Here is a 20,202-nt window from a genome sequence, read left to right on the forward strand (position 1 = left end):
AAAAATTAAAAAAAAAATTATGTTCTAAAAACATTTTTCTGCCATAATTAGAAAAAAAAAATGATATATCTTTGTGAAAACATAAAAAAACAAAATCAAGTTGAGTCAAACACACAATTTTCTTAAAAAGAGACTTTCATCGTCCTATGTATTCAAGAGTCAAAACACATGGTTGGTTGCTCGGTTTGGTGATTACTCTTGTTGTAATAATTGTTTCGCTAAAAAAATAACCGACAAACTGTGTTTTACTGTATTATAGTTTAAAATATTTGAATTACAATATTATCACTAATTATACTTCTATTACATTGAATCATGTGTCCAACGATCTTAATTAGTTTTGTCTGATGATGAGTTTTAAACACAAACCTCAATTGCATCAATCCGATTACGATTTGCAATTTTCCAATGTCTATGAATTCGTGCTAATTTCATTGACAGCAACGAAGTTTTTGATAATGACACTAGTTTTTCCAGAACGATATCAAGATAAATGAAACAATTTCAATTCTTGTGTGTGAGACAGCTAATGCAGAAAACGAAACTTCAAAAGAACATTTGATTTATTATATTTTTTCCCATTTTTTAAAATTCTTTTTTTACATTTATGATCTCAGGCTTGTTCCCTTCTACATGGACAGGAACAAATAACAGGTAGGAAAGATTAAAGAAATCAAAAAAAAGAAGAAAAAGAGATGCAAACAATGATTTTGTAAAAGATCAACTGCCATTTTCCTTTTGCTTCCAGAACCTCATGCATTTCTTTCTCAGCAATTTGCAGAAGAATTAGGCAGAAATTATATTCCCTTCTGATCTTTCTTACTGCCTTTTTCTTCCAAGAAAACTACCTGAAAAGGTAATATTTCATTCATTTTCTCGATGAAAATGTTGAATTAACTAACAGCTAGCAAAAATGGGCCGAAGAAAATTACTCACCAGATTTCCCTTTTGTGGAAGATTTGAGGAATCCTAATTGCTTCTTTGGTGTAGATTCGCTCTGAACATTTAGAAATTGACGCCATAAATGATATGAAAATAAAAACATATGTAAATTATCTAGATTTTCTTGGCAATTCTTGGATCACTCCAGCTATAATAAGATGGTAGAAAAATCTGTTACCTCAAAATTTGCAGCAGAAAAGACCTGTGAAAAGCAAGAAGGAGCTACATTGTCCTGAAATTCAATTGAAAGATACTAAATCAATGAAAATTTCAAAAGGGTCAAATAATAATAGAAAACAATACCTTTTTTTTCCCATTTACTTTAATTTTCTTGAATTTACCTGGGGAAAATGAAAAACTGGTGAGCTAGCAGTATCAGCGAGACAAAAATTTTGTTGCCTTTGGGAATTTCTCGTCTCTTTTGTTTTGATTTTCTGCTTACTTTTCCTCTTATTAGCATCTTCCGAAACCGAAGATGCATAGCCGCGGAAGAACTGATTCTCACCACCTCGGGCCGTGGCGGTAGCGGCGTAGCTGTCGTATTCTTGAAAACGTGGGGGAGGGCCGGATGATGCATCTGACACCATGGACAGATCTTCATCATCTTCTTGATCTTCGTAGGCATAAGAATCTGCGGCGTTTTGTTTACAGTTCTTGGCGAAATCCCTGGTGAATCGATCCGTGGAATTGGATGTTTGATCCAAGTACATGGTCCAACCGGATTCGCATTCGCTGCTGCATTCAGAGGTTGATATATTCATAATGATCGGTTAGATAATTGGTTTTGAATTCTTGTTTTGAAGAGAGTGAAGGGGGAGATTGTGAGGTGAGACGAGTGATGGATGATATATATGAGCTGTGTTTTTGTTCTTGTTTTGTATGTATATATAAGAAGACGAAGAAGAGGAAGAGAAGAATGATGATGATATATTGAGACCAAATGAATCACACTGAAATCCTATGCTATTTCTGTCCTTGGCTCTATCCATTTGCCCTAATATTGTATATCTATTTCGAGAAGAATCAAACTTGCCAGTTGTCTTGGTCCTTGGTGGTGGGGTGGGGGTGGGGGTGGGGTGGGGGGCATTGACATTTGATGATGGTGAATATATATGGATCAGTAACTTGGGACAAAGTTAAATTTTAGTAGGGGGTGGGGGAGGCAATGGTGACCACATGAAATATGAAATGGGATATTGAATGAAGATTCTTGTTTACAATCTTAATTACTTATCAGAAAATTTATGAGATATGGTTTACATAGGACGACAAAATAGCGGAATTGAAATAAATAACTAACACAAAGTCTTATATAAAACGGTTTTATGGGTCAATTTTGTAATATGTATATTTTATTTGGATCATCCATAAAAAATATTATTTCTTATATCTTTTATTGTAAACATAGATACGAATAAAATTTGTTAAATTATCTCATAATAAACCTACTAAATAGCTAACATGGTTAAATATCACTTTTAAAAAAATTACCATCATTCGTTCAGAGTTACTTTCAGCGATATGCCGACAAAAGAGCCGTTTATGATATCAAGGTCAAATTTGAAACTTTTTGGGGAAAAAATAATTTACGTACAAATTTAAAAATTTTCTTATTTCAAAACGATGACCATCCTACTCAATTCTCTTTGAGTTCGCCCTCCAACCATCGTCAAATAGTTCTAAACGCGAAATTTGAATAAAATCAGGCAATTTATAAGATAATACAGAAAATCGGGCAATTTATAAGATAATACAAAATTGTGTCGTATTGAAACATTAAACATGTTCTATGAAAAAGAGTTGTGTTTGTCTTTTTGGATAAGATGACACGTATCTATAGTGAAAAGAGAACATTTCGATACTTCCACGTATTATATATTATGGGTAATATAGGAACATCTCTATTTTTCTCCCGGCCGGTGAATTTTTAATTATTTTAAATTTATATAATTGTAGAACTTGAGTGAAACTAAGGAAAAAATAGAGTATTTATCCTTCAAGCCACATAATGCTTTAACCATTACACTTGTAATATCTGAATAGAGTAAGGGTAAAAAAAAGAAGGAGAGGTGATTTTTCGTTGGTCATTAAATTTTATGCCAAATTAAGCCATGGATTTTATCAGTGCCAACGATGTTGCATGCGAGTTGAACACAACTCACGGACTTACCTTAGTTTTCAAGTTGGAGCTCGATTCGAAATCAATTTTATAACTACCAAGTTCTTTGAGTTGAAATTTTAAAGAAAATAAAAAAAATTATTTTGAAAATTATCAAATTATAATAAAATAACGTGTCAAGGTTGGTAATGCATTAAAGGAAAAAGAACTATGTATGAAAAGATGTGAGACAACTAACATCTATCTACCTTTGAGTTTGGTCACGCCACTAGCACGATTCAAAGTTCAAACAATAGCTCGATTGGTATAAGGTTAGCTCGAGCAGAGTTGAAACTTGGAAGAAAGATACAGTCGATTCTTACAGGTTACTCAAAAATACTTTAACGCACACTGAATTACCAAATATGTGTCAATTACTATTTTTTCTTCCATTTAAATTCCTTGTTTGATTGATGTTTCGATCTGACCTGTAAAATATCACATTTCAATATGCCAAAAGACGATACGATTTTGCTATACCTAGTCTCATTAATTAATGTGTGTTTTTGCAAAAAAGAAAGCTTTTTATGCACAATTTTGCCAAAACAAAAATATTCAAGAATCTCAATCAAGAAAAAACAGCAAATCTTGCTGCTGGTCAGCTTCACACCCACCAAATTTTTTTTTTAACATAAATTGCGTAGCTTGTCTCCGAATTTTGCAACCTAATTAATCGTCTGATTCTTGTGGCATTATTAGACATTAAAATCACCTTTGTCCCTAACCTTTTGACTATATTCAGTACTTAATCAGAGAGAGTGAAACCAAACAAAGGGAGCTTGGTCTTCTTTAATCATCAGAATGCAACAATATTTTGTCTAGTTAATTTTCATGACTTGAAACGTATTGCCGTGCCGCCCCACTTGTGATGTAGTGATATAAATATATCTATAATTCACATGTTTTAAACTTGTGTCATTATATTTTTATCCTTCTCCCTAATAATTGTGACAATTCATAAGTTATTGTAATCGAACAAGTGAACTTGACAGTAATAATATAAAAGCGTGAGACCTATTGCAAGCAAATTAATATCATTAAAAGCTACTACTTGTGACAATGACTTACCTGACACCACACTACAACAAAAACGGTAATTTACAAATAGTTGTAACTGATGATGTTGTAGAAAATGCGTTCAACCACAACGGATAAAATCCGTTGTCGTTGTTATTATTTGCGCCGGTTTACAAAAAACCTGTCGCTAATTAGCGACGGAATTAGCGACGGTTTATGATCGCCGCTACACATAGCGACGAAATCATAACAAACTGTCGCTACAATTGTAGCGACGGTTTTCCATAAAATCCGTCACTAATTTTAGCGACAGTTTTTCATGATGTTCGTCACTAAGTTTTTCAGTAAAATTAAAAAAATTTACTTTTAATAATTTAATAAATCTAAAAAAAACTTAGAATCTGACTATGCTAACTATATTCATAATCTCTAACACTTAAAAATTTACCAAAAATTGAAACGAAAAAATTTACCCTACAATTTACAATCTGTCGTTATATTTAGCGACGGTTATGTATAGTTAGTGACGGTTTTAACAAAATCGTTGCTAAATATAACGACAGTTTAAAAGAACCGTTGTTGTTTATCCAAAAAACACGCTAATTGACAACGGTTTTCTAAAACCGTTAGTTAAAAAATATACGACAACGGTTTTAGTGAAAAACCGTTGTCATAGGTGCGTTGTTGAATGAGTTTTTTCTTGTAGTGCCAAGATCCCAAGAGTGACACGACGTCTCAGACTCGCCGAGAAAGTATTGTCAGGAAAAATCAAACTCATGATCATTAGTCAAACGCATGCTTACTCTACAAATTCAAAACTAAAAATGGGGCTGAATAAAAAAAACACAAAAGGAATGTATAATCAATATAAACATATTTCAAAACACATTCATTATGTCTCGATCAAGATGTATTGTACATCCCCTTATTTCCATGAAGGATTTACAATCGATGGTGCCAAAATTGAGTTAATGCAAGATTGGCCCATTGTGTGGGAGAGAATGGCAAAAATATGCAGAAGCCAGCTTAGACTCATGGGTGCATATTATTCTTGGCCCATCATGTGCTTTTCTTAACATGCACATATGGGTGATGATGGATGCACAATAGTACTAATCATGCACCACACCTCCATTCCCATCTCCATGTACACACTACGTCCTTCCGAGTTCCGACCCAAAAACCACCTTATTTCTGAGATCATATATATCCTCACATGTTGAAGTTTAAGGATACAAAATTCGATAATCGACGAGTTGATCTGAGCTCGAGTATATAATTAAGCCTTCAATTGTTTCTTACCCATCAAGAATTGCATTCTATATCAAATGTTAATTTAATTAGGTCCCTCCCCCATATACCTTTCTTTTTTCGAAAAATTATAATTTATTTCATAATATTATATATCAATTTGCCAGCTTGAAAACAAGAAAAATGTGTAGCATGTATGCGTCGATATTTTTAAGAAATGGGGTTGGTGACCTAGGACCATCAAATCATATTCCACTAGCTTAACTCCTAGTTCTTTAAACCTGTCGATGATTGATAATTTGGTCCGATCAGACCCCGACACTGCTGGATAAACGAGTACTCCGTTTAATGTAACGAAAACAAAATTAATGACTCCGAATTCTTTTTTTTATTAGTTACTTGAGTTCATGCTTGAGCATTTGTGGGAAAATTGATAGACTTAATTTAATTGCGGTGATGATAGTAAAAACCAGTAGATCTCGTTAAGTGAAACCAGAAGACTATAAAAACAGAAGTTCTCTTATCGCCTTAACTAAGCAGTACTCTTCGAGTACTTATCAGTTTAGAAAACAGAAACAGAACTTGACTCACTGCTAGAAACAGAACATATCCTTGATATATTAATTGTTACCGTTACTTTACCAAATACGAGTATTAAACGCTTCATTAATGCTGGACAAAGCCATTTAATACGCATGACCTATTTTAGTATGTAACAAAACTGATTGTTTTGAAGCCTTTTTGCAGGAACTATTTTTGGCAATAAAGTTGTTTTTATCAGAAATCAAAGAAGCCGTTTTGATTATAGACGTTGAATTCAAGTTATCTATATATATGGAACGAACCCATTTGATGAACACAATGCTGATTCTTTATCAAGAAACATATTATCTATCCAACGTTACTTTGAGCAACCGCGAACCAATCGTTATCTTCAAGCTCAATTTGTAGAAAAGTAGTACACGCTTAATATCTTACATCTGATCTTTGAAGATCATTTTGTACTCCTGTTTCTTCACCTCTTCTAGTAAAACACCTTACGATATTCCTTTGAAGAAGAGTTTGTAAACTGAAAAAGAGTCTTTTTCCAGAACCTTGTCATATTGAATTATATTGTGTTCAGTTACTAAGAGTTTCAGTAGGCAAATGATAAATCCTGCTGAAGTGGGTGTGTAAGAGTGTTGTACTGTAAAATCCAAAGTCTTTAAGTGATACATTCTGGAAACAGAAGAAGGGAAGACGTAGAAGATTTTATCTTCGAACTTCCAGAAACAACTACTGTTGTATTGCCTACTGCTATTACTGTTTTTCACCCTACTCCATCGGATTGTTTCCGCACTTATTATTGTGATCTGCTGGACGTAATCCTGAACAAGAACAGCTACAATCTCTAACAGGATTCTAGCACCCTTTGCAAAATCTATTAGTAAAGGAAAGAGTTTATTCACCTCCCCCTCTAAATTCTACATCGATCCCCAACAAAAATTAAGGATGGTCAATCAAAACGTCTGAAAATAATGAAATGTGCATATGAAGCATGTTATTTTGTATATGACACACCAAGTCATGTTTCGAAAAATTCTGATTTCATCGATAATACAGACATGATATAGGTTTAAATCTAGAGACTGACGTACTCAATGACGGTTTTCGAAGAGTTGATTAAAATGGCACCTAAGGGTGTGGTTGCGAGTCAGCTGGTCCCGAACCCTATTTTCATATGCATGCCCTTTGCTGCCTTCTGCATTGCTCATCGATCGACGTGGATCCATCACTTGTGTTACTAGTCCGAGTTCATTTGTGTCTACTTGTCCCGTTGGATACATCACTTGTTTATCATCACTTTTGTGAGACAGATCTTTTATTTGGGTCATTCATGGGAAAATATTACTTTTTGAAAGTATTACTTTTATGCTAAAAGTATTACTTTTTATTGTGAATATCGATAGAGTTTTTCACGCCCTCAGGGACGGGGTTAGTTGACATCGGCGTTGCTTTCAAATATACATTTGAAAACAACAAGCCTCAAAAGTACAAAATTCAAAAACCGGTCTTTTTATTCATAAGCACGGAATATTTCAATGTCTGATACAAACTTAAATGACTAATTTTTTACAGCGCAAATGTAAAATCAGACATAAAATTGACTTAACAGATGTAGTGGAATATACAAACATAAATCAGAACTGAGAAATAACAGTCTTCTTCACCAGCCCCAGAATTGATTCTGTTCTTGTTCTTCTAATAATTCTTCATCATTCTTATCTGAGATGAGTTTGGTGGGTGAGTGATATGGTTGTCACTCAGTAAGCGGAGGCGGAAAATAACTCCCAGTTTTCAAAACTATTTTCAAACAGGAACAGTAATACGAATATACAGAAACTCTTACTTTCAGGACAGGAATCAGTATTAAGTAATATCAGGAATCAATATTCAGAACATGAATCGGTATTCAGAAATCAGAACTTAATTTAGCAAGCAAGCATTGAGCACGTTCATGAATTTCATGGCTAAACTGATATCAGTCCCCTATATGTTCTCTCCTCTAAAGAGTGAGGTCAGTAATCAGGAATCAGTAATGTTTCAGAATATATATTCCTACCATTAGTTCACTAGGTTTCAGTGCTTCAAAAATAAGAGATCAGAAATCAAGAATACATACACTTTGCTTCAAAACATGAATTATCAAACTGATTTCAAGATATTTATACATAATCCCACTTACAATAATTTGCTAGGGAGTTTCGGTTGAAGTCTGGAAATTGACTTGTTCTCGCTACTGGATTTTCTTGCTTGAAAAAGACACTCTCGCAGCTCGAATTTCAAGTGTTAACTCAAGATTTGTGTAACACCAATTCAGAGATTTGAGGATGTTATTTATAGGCAAAATTCTGACTGTTAGCCTCCCAATTAATGGCCATAATCTGCCATTATGTGTCATTAACATCCTTTATATCATGTTAAATGCTTCAGTTACAAGTCATAAGCAGAATCAGTAGCTGTCTGTTGGAATCTCGTGCTACTGCTCTTCTGCTGCTGGATTTTATATGCTGAAAAAATACCAGCTTCTGAAATATAAGCTGCTGCTGGAATTGCTAACTTCTGTTGAACTTTTGCTTCTGCTGCAAAATGCTAACTATTACTGGAAATTCAGGTTCTCACATGGTTGATCCGTCTCATGGGTTTTTGATATAAAGAAAAAAGAAGAAAGTCGGTTATAGTAGACAAAAAATCTTTTTTCTTACAAAAGAAGAAGGTATTTTGGAGATTTTAATAATACACGAAGACACTATTTTGTCTTTATTAAGGCTCAAATATCCGAAATTTAATTATACATAGAGAAGGTTTCGTGGAATCCCACTTAATTATTTTAAATTAAACAAAATTTCATATTCACTTCCTATCATGAATTTAAAACTTTTATCATAGATTTCAAATATAACTAAAACATGATTGAATTGAAATGCAATTATTTGTCAAATCAAATTCATCCTCCATCAAAAATCAAATACATATTTCGATTATAAAAAGTTCATCCAAACAAATCAAACTGTCACGATTTCAAATATCTCAATCCAAACACAAGTGCTCTCACCATCATAGAAGTTTTTATCTGCAAGAAGATTATAACCAACAAATAATCTCGAACTATCAAACAAAAATACAAGATGTGATAGAATATGTCGTTATGTGACTCAAATTATATCGTAGAGACATTTATCTAATTACACACACACCCTTCGAATTTAATTAGGAATCCTAGCTCAAGAAAACATTAGGCATTGTTTGGTGTGCATGATAAGGAGTGATTGATTTTTAATTTTTCACTTATCATGTGTTTGGTGTGCATTATTAAGATTGTGATAGGCCCGTTCAGCCCGCACCTGGCCCGCACTGTATGCATTATTATCCTCTTGTTAATGATTATATAATCTTTTGGGGGATAAGGGATGATGTTTCATTAATTTGAATTTTCTTTTAATATCCTAAAGTTTAAAATAATTATAAATTCAAAAAATTTAATAATATTTAAATATAATTTTTAATTTGACTAATATTATAAATAATTTAATTATTACTCATCATATTTTTATTATATTATTATTATTAACCATAATATTATAATTGTTATTAACCATTATTTAATATTCAAATTTGTATTAATATTTTAATTATCACAATAAATGCATACTTATGTTATTATCAAAATTTAATTATTTTCTATAATATTAACCGATATTTTTAGTTTTTTTCGAAAATTGGAATTAATGAAAATTTAATAATTAATATAATATTTTAATTTTATTTATAATTTTTTAAATCAATTAATTCTTGAAATTTTGTTTATTAATTCAATCATTTTAAGAATATATTACTAATTAATATATGATGATGGTATTTTAGTAAATAATTAACAAAAATAATCAAGCAAGTTAAAATCATGTCAAACATCATATAATTTATCATAATGTGTTGTTTATCCTTATTTTTTATTTTATAATCACTCTTATTATATATCATTTATTTATCCTATCACACGAACCAAACGGTACCTTAACGTCGAGTCAGTCATCAAATATGTAGCTTGCCTTAAACTTAGATCCCACCATTTATATCTACAAAAAAATATATAATTTCCATCTTGGATTCAATCGAGAAAAAAACAAAATAGAAGTAGAAGTAGAAGCATAAGCTCAAAAGGTTATATTTTTCGGCGAATGGTTTTCGTATTTGATTTGATTTTTTTTTGAAAAAAAAAACACCCTAACATCAATTTATGATTCTTCCAAAAGATTTTTGTGCATCAAAACATACTTAATTTATATAAAATATGATAAATACATTCATAATTAATAATTATTATAATTAATAAACATATTACAAGTCACGTAACATGCATTAATATCTACTACAAACAAAGGGTGTGGATTCCAATGGAGAAGAGTTGGTTCAATAATACAAAGGCATCTGAACAATAAATGTAAGAGTGGACCTAACACATTACACCACAGATTAACAGGACTATCGTTCTCAGAGTGACAGCCTATTTGTTTCCACACACACACTATAGAGTTTTGGTTTTTTGATCTATAACTTTATTCAAATTCATGTTCTTTTCACCAAAGATCAAGTGTTAAGTTTAAGTGTGAAAAAACCATACTGTTTGTTTCGTGAGATGTGATGATACGTATATTGAAAAATATGGATAATCATATTATTGGAGCACAATAATTGTCCTTATTAGGAGACCAACTTAATCGTGACGTTGAGCTGTTGTACGGTTTAAAATATTTTAGTTGTATCGTACCACATGATATAAATAAAGCGGAAAAGTGTTTTGTCCTATAATTGATTGACAAAAACTTGTGTGAGACGGTCTCATGAGTCGTATTTTGTGAGACGTATCTCTTATTTGGGTCATCCATGAAAAATATTATTTTTTATGCCAAGAGTATTACTTTTTATTATGAATATCGGTAGGGTTGACACATCTCACAGATAAAGATTCGTGAGACCGTCTCACAAGAGACCTACTCCAATTGATATTAGAATTAAAGTCACGTGTTTGATTCGCATGATTGGGAGGAGTGCAATTATTGGACATATGATTGTTGAAGTGCAAAATTACTCATGATGGGAGATAGATCGAACCATGACGTTTGACCTTTTTGTACCGTTGAAAATATTTTGATTAATATTGTTACCACCAACTATATATAGCTTTTGTTAAAGCGATTAGTGCTCAGTTCTACATATATAATATATAATTTCGATTATTGTAGAACCCAGTCAAAGTCCGAATGAAACAGAGATATGGAAAACAATCAATTCTCGTCGTTTCGAACCACACGATGTCCTAAAAATTATACTTTTATATAGGTTGTCGATATCTGATCACGGCTCGATCGACGATGATGATGTCAATTTCAAAGTGACAAAGCATATTTGTAACGTAGCTCATTCCATCTTTTAACATTTGTGTACTGGACTCCATCTTTCTTGGCCCATAAGGTGCAACGTTGCATGCTTGTACAACAATTGCAGCTAACAATTAAATCTCTATACACGTACATCTTTCTTCTTTCACTATTTTTACTTTTATAGGACAGGCTGGAAAATATAAAATATTTGAATTTTCGATATATATGTGTGTGTGTGTGTGTGTGTGTGTGTGATAATTGTTATTTTGAACTCTATTTTGTGTTGCAAACTTGCATACATTCCGTTTTATGGGGAAAGTTAGGGTAGGAGGTGATGGTTTATTTTACTCTTTGCCCATAATAATAAAGCTTATAAAACTCTGCTCAACTCGACTTAGATCGAAAACTCTACTCAATCCCCAAATGTAAAACTCTTATCACAAATTCGACGAGAGAAAACTCTACCCAAAACTCCACTCAAACCCCAACGTAAAACTTCACTTTAAACTCGACCAAAATAGAAACTCTACCCAAAACTCTATCCAAGGCACAAACCGAAAAATATAGAACTTCAATCCAAACTTTACTCAGATAAAAAATCCTGCCCAAAACTCTATCAAAACCCTAAACCTGATAACACCGCCGAAAACTACATTCAAAACTCAACCCAAACTCGATCTATTTCAAAACTCAACCTGAAACTTCAATAAAACTCGATCCATTTCAAAATTTCACTTGAAACTCTACCCAAACTCGAGTCATTCAAAACTCCACCCAAAAACTCCAAAGAAGAAAAACTCCACCCAATGAGAAAACTCGACCCAAATTTTGGTTTTATTTTAATAAAGACTAAATTACCTTATGTCCAAAATTAAAACTCCTATTTACCAAATTACAAACTAAAATAATCATTAATATTTTTTTTTTGAAATATAATCATTAATATTTTATTCACCATGCTTTAGGGTAAAATCATTAATACGGGATGAATTCGAAATCCTTTTTTTAAAAAGAATTACATCATTAAACAACTAAGATATAATAAGATCATGAATTAAAAATCTTTCAATATCACAATTTAAATTTGGCTTTTAAATAACTCTATCTACCAGACAACTTGCATATCAGAATTATGGAAAATTTAGAAGTTAAATATTTAGAAAAATATTAAATGTTAATTTAAATTTTCTTGATTTTGAAATTATGTATTGGAAAATGTCACGTGGACCAGCATTAAAGTTTTTAGGAATACGTTTAATCACGCCCCACACGTGTCCCCCCCACACGTGTGCTGTTCCCTCCATGTGTTTCCGATTTTTGTACCTTTCCTTCTCTTTCAATTTTCATTATCAGCCCAAATTGCTAAATGCCAAAACAAATTATTATTTGATTTTTACATTTCTACATTTTCAATTTTTTTAAAAAAATTAAATACTTATTTAATGAATATTGAATCATAAGCTGGGATGATATCAGATTAACTTAAGTACTTAATTTAACCAAAAATAGAAAGCATTTATTTTAGCAATTATTTGGGATACTTGTGAAAATCTGTCTCCTTAATAGTCCACACAAAATCTTAATTAAACTATATATATTTTATTATCACAAAAATCTTAAGTTAAAAATAATCTCACGAATTAATTTTATGAAACAGATTTCAACTCGATCAAATCCATAAAAAAATTTATTTTCAATGATAAAATATTATCTCTCTCTTTAAATATGGATCAGGTTAACCAGTATTACGAAACTAAATCTATGAAACTATCTCATAAAAAACATACTAATTTATCATATACCGGTTTAACTAGATAATATAACATATTTTAAAATGTATTTCATGAAATTTACAATTATTTTATTCATTCCTATAAATTATTTGTACGTGAATTATCCATAAATGAAGGGATTGCAAATCTTTCATGGATATTAAACCAATCGATGAAAAGTTTTGGGATTAGGATAGTTAACGATAGTAAGTCAATGATTCTGTTCACAAATTTAAAACAAAATCAGCCCTATATTTTATATAATTGAACAAGTTTTTGCAGGCCATGCGTGGGAACAATCAAAGAAAGTGTATTAAGAAATACTATTTGCCCAAATAAATAAATAAAACAAAGCAGATGCACGATCCCTTGGCTTCTTATTCAGACAAATACTTACAAATAACAGCTCAGCCAATGTCTCCTTAGAAAGCCATTTATTGTGTTTTCGATATATAATACATACACACGATATATATCAGTGTCTGTGTTACTGTGTATATATATATGTGTGTGTGTGGACAAAATGTATGCCGCGAATTATTGGTTAACATACTCTACCACGAAGATAATTCTGTCGAAATCAATACATTAAATTGCAAGATCATGAGTTAATAAGATAGAATGATATCTCTATTGGTATGAGATCTTTTGGGTAAAGTTCAAAAGTAAATCCATGAGAGGTTATGCTCAAAGTGGACAAATATCATATAATTGTGAAGATATCTGACTTTCATGTCGTTACAAACACAAAGTTATGTCACGCTTAGATGAAAAGATACCTGAATTTCAAATTCTTCCTCAAATCAAAACCTTCATTTCAAATCAAATTCACCTCGTATAAGTGTTGTCTTAAATAATAGACCATGTTCATTTTATTAAAAGATTAAAGTAGACTAGAGGTCCATTTCGTCGTTTCTTCTTTGGGCCACTTTTGGATGAATTAATTCAATTTCAGATCAACCACCCACAAGGCCCAAACTACCAACTATTGATCAAAAATATTCATAAAAACAAAACCGAAGTAACCAAAATAATCAAAATACCCGAATTGACAAAATGGGAACATATATTTTTGTCCCTCTATTTGATTGGAAGAATAAAAATGAATCAAATATCAACTAAGGAAGTTGCCCCCAGTGCCACCCCATAGCAAGAAGCAAGTTACAGTCAAGACACTAGAAGAAACAAGAAGTCTCCGTGACGGTTCTGACAAAAGTACGAATCATGGGATGTATCAGCAAACTTCAAGTTATCGTTCCGAGGTCGATTTGCCACTTAAACATTCAAAGAAATCAAATTATAGCGAGAACTAAACAAATTCATGGTTACCAATCAAGAAAGTAAGTTGGAAGGTTTGGTCTTTCAATTATAGACATGTTGATAAATCCTTTTTCAGAGAGCATTACTGTTGCGAGATTCAGCTACTATTTATCTGGCGAAGCTCCTGAAAGAGGAACCAAGAAAATAACTGAATAATTATGTTAGAAAATGGTGATTCATAAGCTCGTGTATACTGCCATTTTGTTTCGTAGATTGACCATACACAGAGATATGTTGCCAGGTAATCTGCAGATTACTAGTACCACAAACATTGTTGGTGCTAGCTTCCTTAATAAGATTGGATATCTTTTGAATACATTTTACATTTCACATACAAGCAATACAATGCAGTTTCTCTAAAATGTCAGCATGAAGAGGGCCACGGTATAGGGCTATATCAAATTAGCATTTTAATACTACGAAATCTCTTGTCTGTACCATGACTTGCCGAAACGGTTTTCTTTTCTGCACCTTAGTCAGAATCAACTATGGATTATTGCCCTAATAGGGCAAAGGGAAGCTTTTCAATTGATGATTTAGTCACTCAACAATTTTACATGTTATCTATCTATCTATCTATCTATATATATATATATATATATATATATTTTGAGTTTCTTCCGATATAGTTGTGATATTGAGTCTCTTCCAATATATGTGTGCAACAGATTAAACCACGATGGTGCATGAAAGTAGAGAAAGAAAAGTAGAACTAGTAAAATTTCTAAAGACGATCTTAAGTACCTAAGAGAACCTCTCTACAAAGATATTCAAGAGTTCAATGGGCTTCATCGTCAAATTTAACCCACTGCTGAGTTGTAATGCACTAATGCTGATGGCTTCTTACCCAAATACCTCGACTCCGTACACCAAAGACTTGCAACATTAAAAAACCAATATGATCCTTCAAATGAAAACTCTAAGACTTTAGCTTCTATGCCTTCTAGCTTGAGGATGTATAGAAGCATAGGCTTTTGAACATTTATCTACATTACAAATATCATTCCCTCATATATAGAGCCTTTTAGCAATCCTTAACAACCTGCCAAGGTCTCTAAGCAACATAAATTATCTATTATGTGTTGGTGAAAATAATGCTAGGGAATATAAGTCCATATACTTATTCAAAAAAATTGAACCGAAAGGTTCATGATTTCATGAAAATATGCAAAATTAGCTTGCATCTTTTCCCATTTGGCCGTGTGAATTTTCTCCCACGGCCATGTGGAGGTGTGCATGCCTCTTCACACCATTTTCCTTCATGAATATTAATAAATTTCTCATTCACCCTAATTGAAAATCGAGAAATAATTTCACTGCAAATATCTATCCGCGAGATAGATTCCGTTCGTTATGCAACTTGCTGGGATTATATATTGAATCTAAATGGATGCACAACCCATTTTTCCAACATTGTAAAAATGGATTTCCAGCCATTGTTAAACCATCAATCTAATGACGAGCTCAAGAAACATGGTACTGACCACAACTAAGCTTACCAAAGAAGCACTTCAATGCATGTTAAAAGGAGTAATAATATCTGCTGACCAACCTTGATAAGACAACATCACGAGAATAGTGCGAACATATATAGCAAAATTTAAGGTTAGCATTTTAAGCAGAGAGATCGTTACCCATGGAACTAGCTTCGCCACCAACAGCACCTGACTGCTCCTTTTTCACCCACACCATACTGTAGTTACTCTGCTTCATTTTCCAGTCTACTTTAAGTCTTCCAGACTTCACATGCCGGCTGTTGCAACCAAAGTTCCTCTCCACTTTTGATCCCATGTAAGGTCCTTTCCTATCATCAATAGTGAGATTCTCTAATTTTTCTCTCAAATTCCCCCTCCTATCCCCATATCCCCTAAATCCATCATTCCTATCCTTCTCTGCTAGTACTGTGTCCTCCACTCTGTTCTCCATCACCAATGTATCTGCGGTCAGCACCAATTTATGATAATTAAATTTTGGAGAGAATAAAATCAAGTAGCTGAATTTATAAAATTTGAGAGTTTATAAAAGATTTAACGAAAATAGTCTATGGCGGAGTTCAAGTCTAACATGTTAAATAATTAAAGTTTTAATGAACTTTAATTAATTAAACTAGTTGGATTAGTATAATTAATTAATTAAGCTCATTGCCCAATAGCACTATTATGTTTAATATCATTCCTCCCTGTGCCCTTCGTACGGTCTCTCTCATTGCCAATCTCTGAAATTTCATCCTTGGACTTTAGTTCCACTTCATTAAGCTTCAATCCACTCATTTCAGCTCCACTCTGTTTGAACTTATTACCTTGATGCCTTCTCTGCCCCCGCTTTCTACCATTTCCTTTCCCATCAATTTGAAGAACTTCAGCCTCCATCTTCTTTCCCAAAGAATTGTTGTCCTTCAACTCTTTCAGTTTAACTCCACGCTCTTTGCCACAGAAACCTTCATCCCAATGATCATTCTCCTCACTTCGAAAACCACCACTAAATCCATCTCTTCTCACATCCAGCGCCGTTGAAATCTGTGAACTTCCCCCCCTCGCACAATTTTTTGGCAAAACCTCAATCATACCTACATTGACTCTTTTCCCAATCCCTTGAGTTCCACTGCTTTCCCCACACGGAAACCCCGCGATCCCCACCTTCTCCTTGTTTTTGAGAATAATCTCCACTCCTTTAGACCCATTTTTCTTTTCAACAAGATCAAGCCACTCTCTAGCACTTTCATTTTTTGTTTTAAGAAACAAGTAGTTGACTCCTAATTATTATATTAGTTGTAATTAAATTTTTAACTTAATCAATTAATTATTTTTTTCTCTTTCTTTTCGGTCGACACACATATTTCCCAATTAAAATTTACGAGTCATCTATCATTTCATCCAGAAAAAGTGGTCGACCAAAATTAAATTGGTCGACCAAGAAGACTTTTTTTGGTCTACCAAGATCTTGGTAGACCAAAAGACCAACACTTTGGTCGACCAAAAAGAAATTGGTGTTGGTCGACCAAGAGGAAAATTTCTTCTTAGTAGACCAATACCTTGGTCTACCAAGAAGAAATTGTTGTTGGTCGACCAAGAAGAAAATTTCTTCTTGGTAGACCAAATGGTGGTCTTCTTCTTGGTAGACCAAAGGACCAAAATGTTAGTCCACCAACAAGAAATTTCTTCTTAGTCGACCAACAAAATTTTGGGTCGATCAATAAAATTTTGGGTCGACCCAAAATATTGGAATTTTCGGTATACTCAAAAGGCTGGAACTTTGGGTCGACCCAAGTTGGTACATAAATGCTACTTTGGCGACCCAAGTTAAATATGTGTTTCATATGTTAAATCGTGTAATATTATGTAATGAAATTGTGATTCATATGTTAAAATATGCAATATAGTTGTGAAATTATGATCCATATGTTAAAACATGTAATTGTGATTTTTATGTTAAAACATGTAATTCAATTGAAATTGTGATAACATATAATTGTGATTTTTATGTTAAAACATGTAATTCAATTGAAATTGTGATTCATATGTTAAAATAATAACATAGTTGTGAAATTGAGATTTATATGTAAAAACATGTAACATAATAAGTTAAAACATATTACATTATAGAACATACTATACTTGTGATTATGTAATTGTGATTTATATATTCAAACATGTAACATACTTGTGAAATTGTGATTCGTATGTTAAAACATGTAACAAAGTTATGAAATTGTGATTCATATGTTAAAACATATAACATAATTGTGAAATTTGTGAAATTGTAATTCATATGTTAAAACATGGAACATAGTTGTGAAATTGTGATTCATATTTTAAAACATGGAACATAGTTGTGAAATTGTGATTCATATGTTAAAACATAAAACATAATTGTGAAATTTGTGAAAGTTTGATTCATATGTTATAACATGTAACATAGTTGTGAAATTCTGATTCATATGTTAAAACACTGATTCATATGTTAAAACATGTAACATAGTCGTGAAATTGTGATTCATATGGTAAAACATATAACATAATTGTGAAATTGTGCCTCATATGTCAAAACATATGTAACATACTTGTGAAATTATGACTCATACGTCATAATATGTAACATTATAGAAAATGATTGTGAAATTATGTGATTCGTATGTTAAAAACATGTAACATTAGTCAAAATTGTGTAATTATCCGTCAAAATTAAGTAATTATCGGTCATATTTTTCTTTTAATTATGGATTCATGTGTTAGAAAAAAGGTCGACCCAAAAGCAACCTTGATCAACCCAAAATCAACATGGGTCGACCCAGAGATCAACATGGTCGACCAATATCAACATGGATCAACAAGGTCGACCAAGAAATCACCAGGGTCGACCCAAAAACTGACCAACAACAAAATTTCACCATAAATACTTAAATCGAAATAAAAAAGATCAATACAATGTCCAATAATTAAAAGATCAATACAATGTCGAATGATTATCAAACATAATACAATGTCCAATAATTATAAAAATCAATACAATGTCCAACAATCAACAACGATCGACCATCAACGATCGACCAAATTGATCGACCAACTTTGGTCTTTGACCAAGCTTTTGGTCGACCATTGCTTTGGTCGACCAAACCTTGGTCAAAGACCTAAGCAATGGTCGACTTTGACCAAAGCTTTTGGTCGACCAATTCTTTGAATTGGTCGACCATTGTTTGGTCGACCAAAGTTTTAGTGGACTATTGTTTGGTCGACCGCATGGTAGACTACTGTTTTTTGGTCGTTTCGACCAAAACGTGGTCGAAATTTTCTTTCTCAACCAGTCGATCGACGAACGAAAATAAACAATAAATCGAAATAAACGTTAATATTATCAGATTATATGTAATCAAATTTAATGATGTATTTACACTTAAAACACAGGGATATTTAAGTAAAGTGACTTATGAATCCTTTTTTTAAAATACTTCATATCCCACTCCTTTTTCCCTAAATTTTCCTTTTTATTTTTGCTACGGTAGTGCCTCTTATTCATTATTCTGCCATCTCCTGACCAGCCCATCTTCTCCTTCCCCTTTTCTCTCTCATCCATAAAATCCATCTCTCCGCCTACTTTCCCCACTCCTTCGCGCGGCCCATGGTTCTCGGACCGATGACAGACCTCCCGTTCTCCATGCGGCTGATTTTTACAATCTTTTTCAAAATTTTGGGTTTCCTGAAGCACCTGTTGTTCCTGTTTCTCTTTCAGCTTCTCCTCCTCCTGTTTCTGGAGCCAACGCTCTCGGAGTATGCAGATCGTAACGTAGTCTGGTGGAAGCGAGAAATACTCCTTCCTCTCCTGTTCATCCATGACGAAAATCTCCGCCAAATGCAGCTATTTCAGAAATCAAATCAAAGGACAAGTTCTCTTGCTAGGGTTTCGCCAGTGAAGAATTGATTCACATATAAACCAGAAAATTCACCGGAAAATCTTCGTTGGCGTGAGTGAATTTTGTCGCCGAAACCGCAATACGTCGATGCAGATTGCATATGTACTCTTGGAATTTTCACAAATTACCAATTTATTTTTATTTTTTGAACATATTAAAATATTATATATATTATTTTATTAAATTTGAGAACTAACTAACTTTAATACTTTAATATCATGGTCTATTTTAACAATTATATATATTAATAATATGTTAAAATTTTAATGCAAGTTATATGTAGTTCAGTGGATAGAGTCATTTTTTTTGTTTACGTTATAGGTTCAATTCCGAGGTCATTTTTTTATTTTTTTAATTTATATATCAAAATTACAATGTAATCTCTCGCTATTTTTTATAATTATATTTTGATCT

General features: G+C 32.5%; 2 protein-coding genes across 2 annotated transcripts; both read right to left on the reverse strand.

Moving 5' to 3' along the window:
• Nucleotides 1-536: 536 nt before the first annotated feature.
• LOC142550902 (protein SOB FIVE-LIKE 5-like) lies at nucleotides 537-1,919 on the reverse strand. The gene is made up of 4 exons (XM_075659944.1): nucleotides 1,284-1,919; nucleotides 1,121-1,174; nucleotides 937-997; nucleotides 537-848 (listed from the first exon to the last, which is right to left on the reverse strand). Exons 1-4 carry the CDS (start codon nucleotides 1,701-1,703, stop codon nucleotides 820-822), a joined length of 564 nt encoding a protein of 187 aa, XP_075516059.1. The 5' UTR covers nucleotides 1,704-1,919; the 3' UTR covers nucleotides 537-819.
• Nucleotides 1,920-13,905: 11,986 nt separating this feature from the next.
• Nucleotides 13,906-19,709, reverse strand: LOC142550716 (uncharacterized). The gene is made up of 4 exons (XM_075659794.1): nucleotides 19,376-19,709; nucleotides 16,681-17,133; nucleotides 16,016-16,318; nucleotides 13,906-14,505 (listed from the first exon to the last, which is right to left on the reverse strand). Exons 1-4 carry the CDS (start codon nucleotides 19,707-19,709, stop codon nucleotides 14,486-14,488), a joined length of 1,110 nt encoding a protein of 369 aa, XP_075515909.1. The 3' UTR covers nucleotides 13,906-14,485.
• Nucleotides 19,710-20,202: the final 493 nt, after the last annotated feature.

The sequence above is a fragment of the Primulina tabacum genome, chromosome 7, assembly GCF_025594145.1.
Source record: "Primulina tabacum isolate GXHZ01 chromosome 7, ASM2559414v2, whole genome shotgun sequence".
Classification (NCBI taxonomy): domain Eukaryota; kingdom Viridiplantae; phylum Streptophyta; class Magnoliopsida; order Lamiales; family Gesneriaceae; genus Primulina; species Primulina tabacum.

Excerpts from the sequence above, each read along its gene's own strand:
- LOC142550716 (XM_075659794.1), bottom strand. The coding sequence starts at position 19,709 with ATGGATGAACAGGAGAGGAAGGAGTATTTCTCGCTTCCACCAGACTAC. Across the intron at positions 17,134-19,375 it reads AATGAATAAGAGGCACTACC|GAGTCAACTACTTGTTTCTT; the intron begins GTAGCAAAAATA and ends TATAATAATTAG. Across the intron at positions 16,319-16,680 it reads GGGGCAGAGAAGGCATCAAG|ATACATTGGTGATGGAGAAC; the intron begins GTAATAAGTTCA and ends TGCTGACCGCAG.
- LOC142550902 (XM_075659944.1), bottom strand. The coding sequence starts at position 1,703 with ATGAATATATCAACCTCTGAATGCAGCAGCGAATGCGAATCCGGTTGG. Across the intron at positions 998-1,120 it reads TTTCTGCTGCAAATTTTGAG|AGCGAATCTACACCAAAGAA; the intron begins GTAACAGATTTT and ends CTAAATGTTCAG. Across the intron at positions 849-936 it reads TTCCACAAAAGGGAAATCTG|GTAGTTTTCTTGGAAGAAAA; the intron begins GTGAGTAATTTT and ends TTACCTTTTCAG.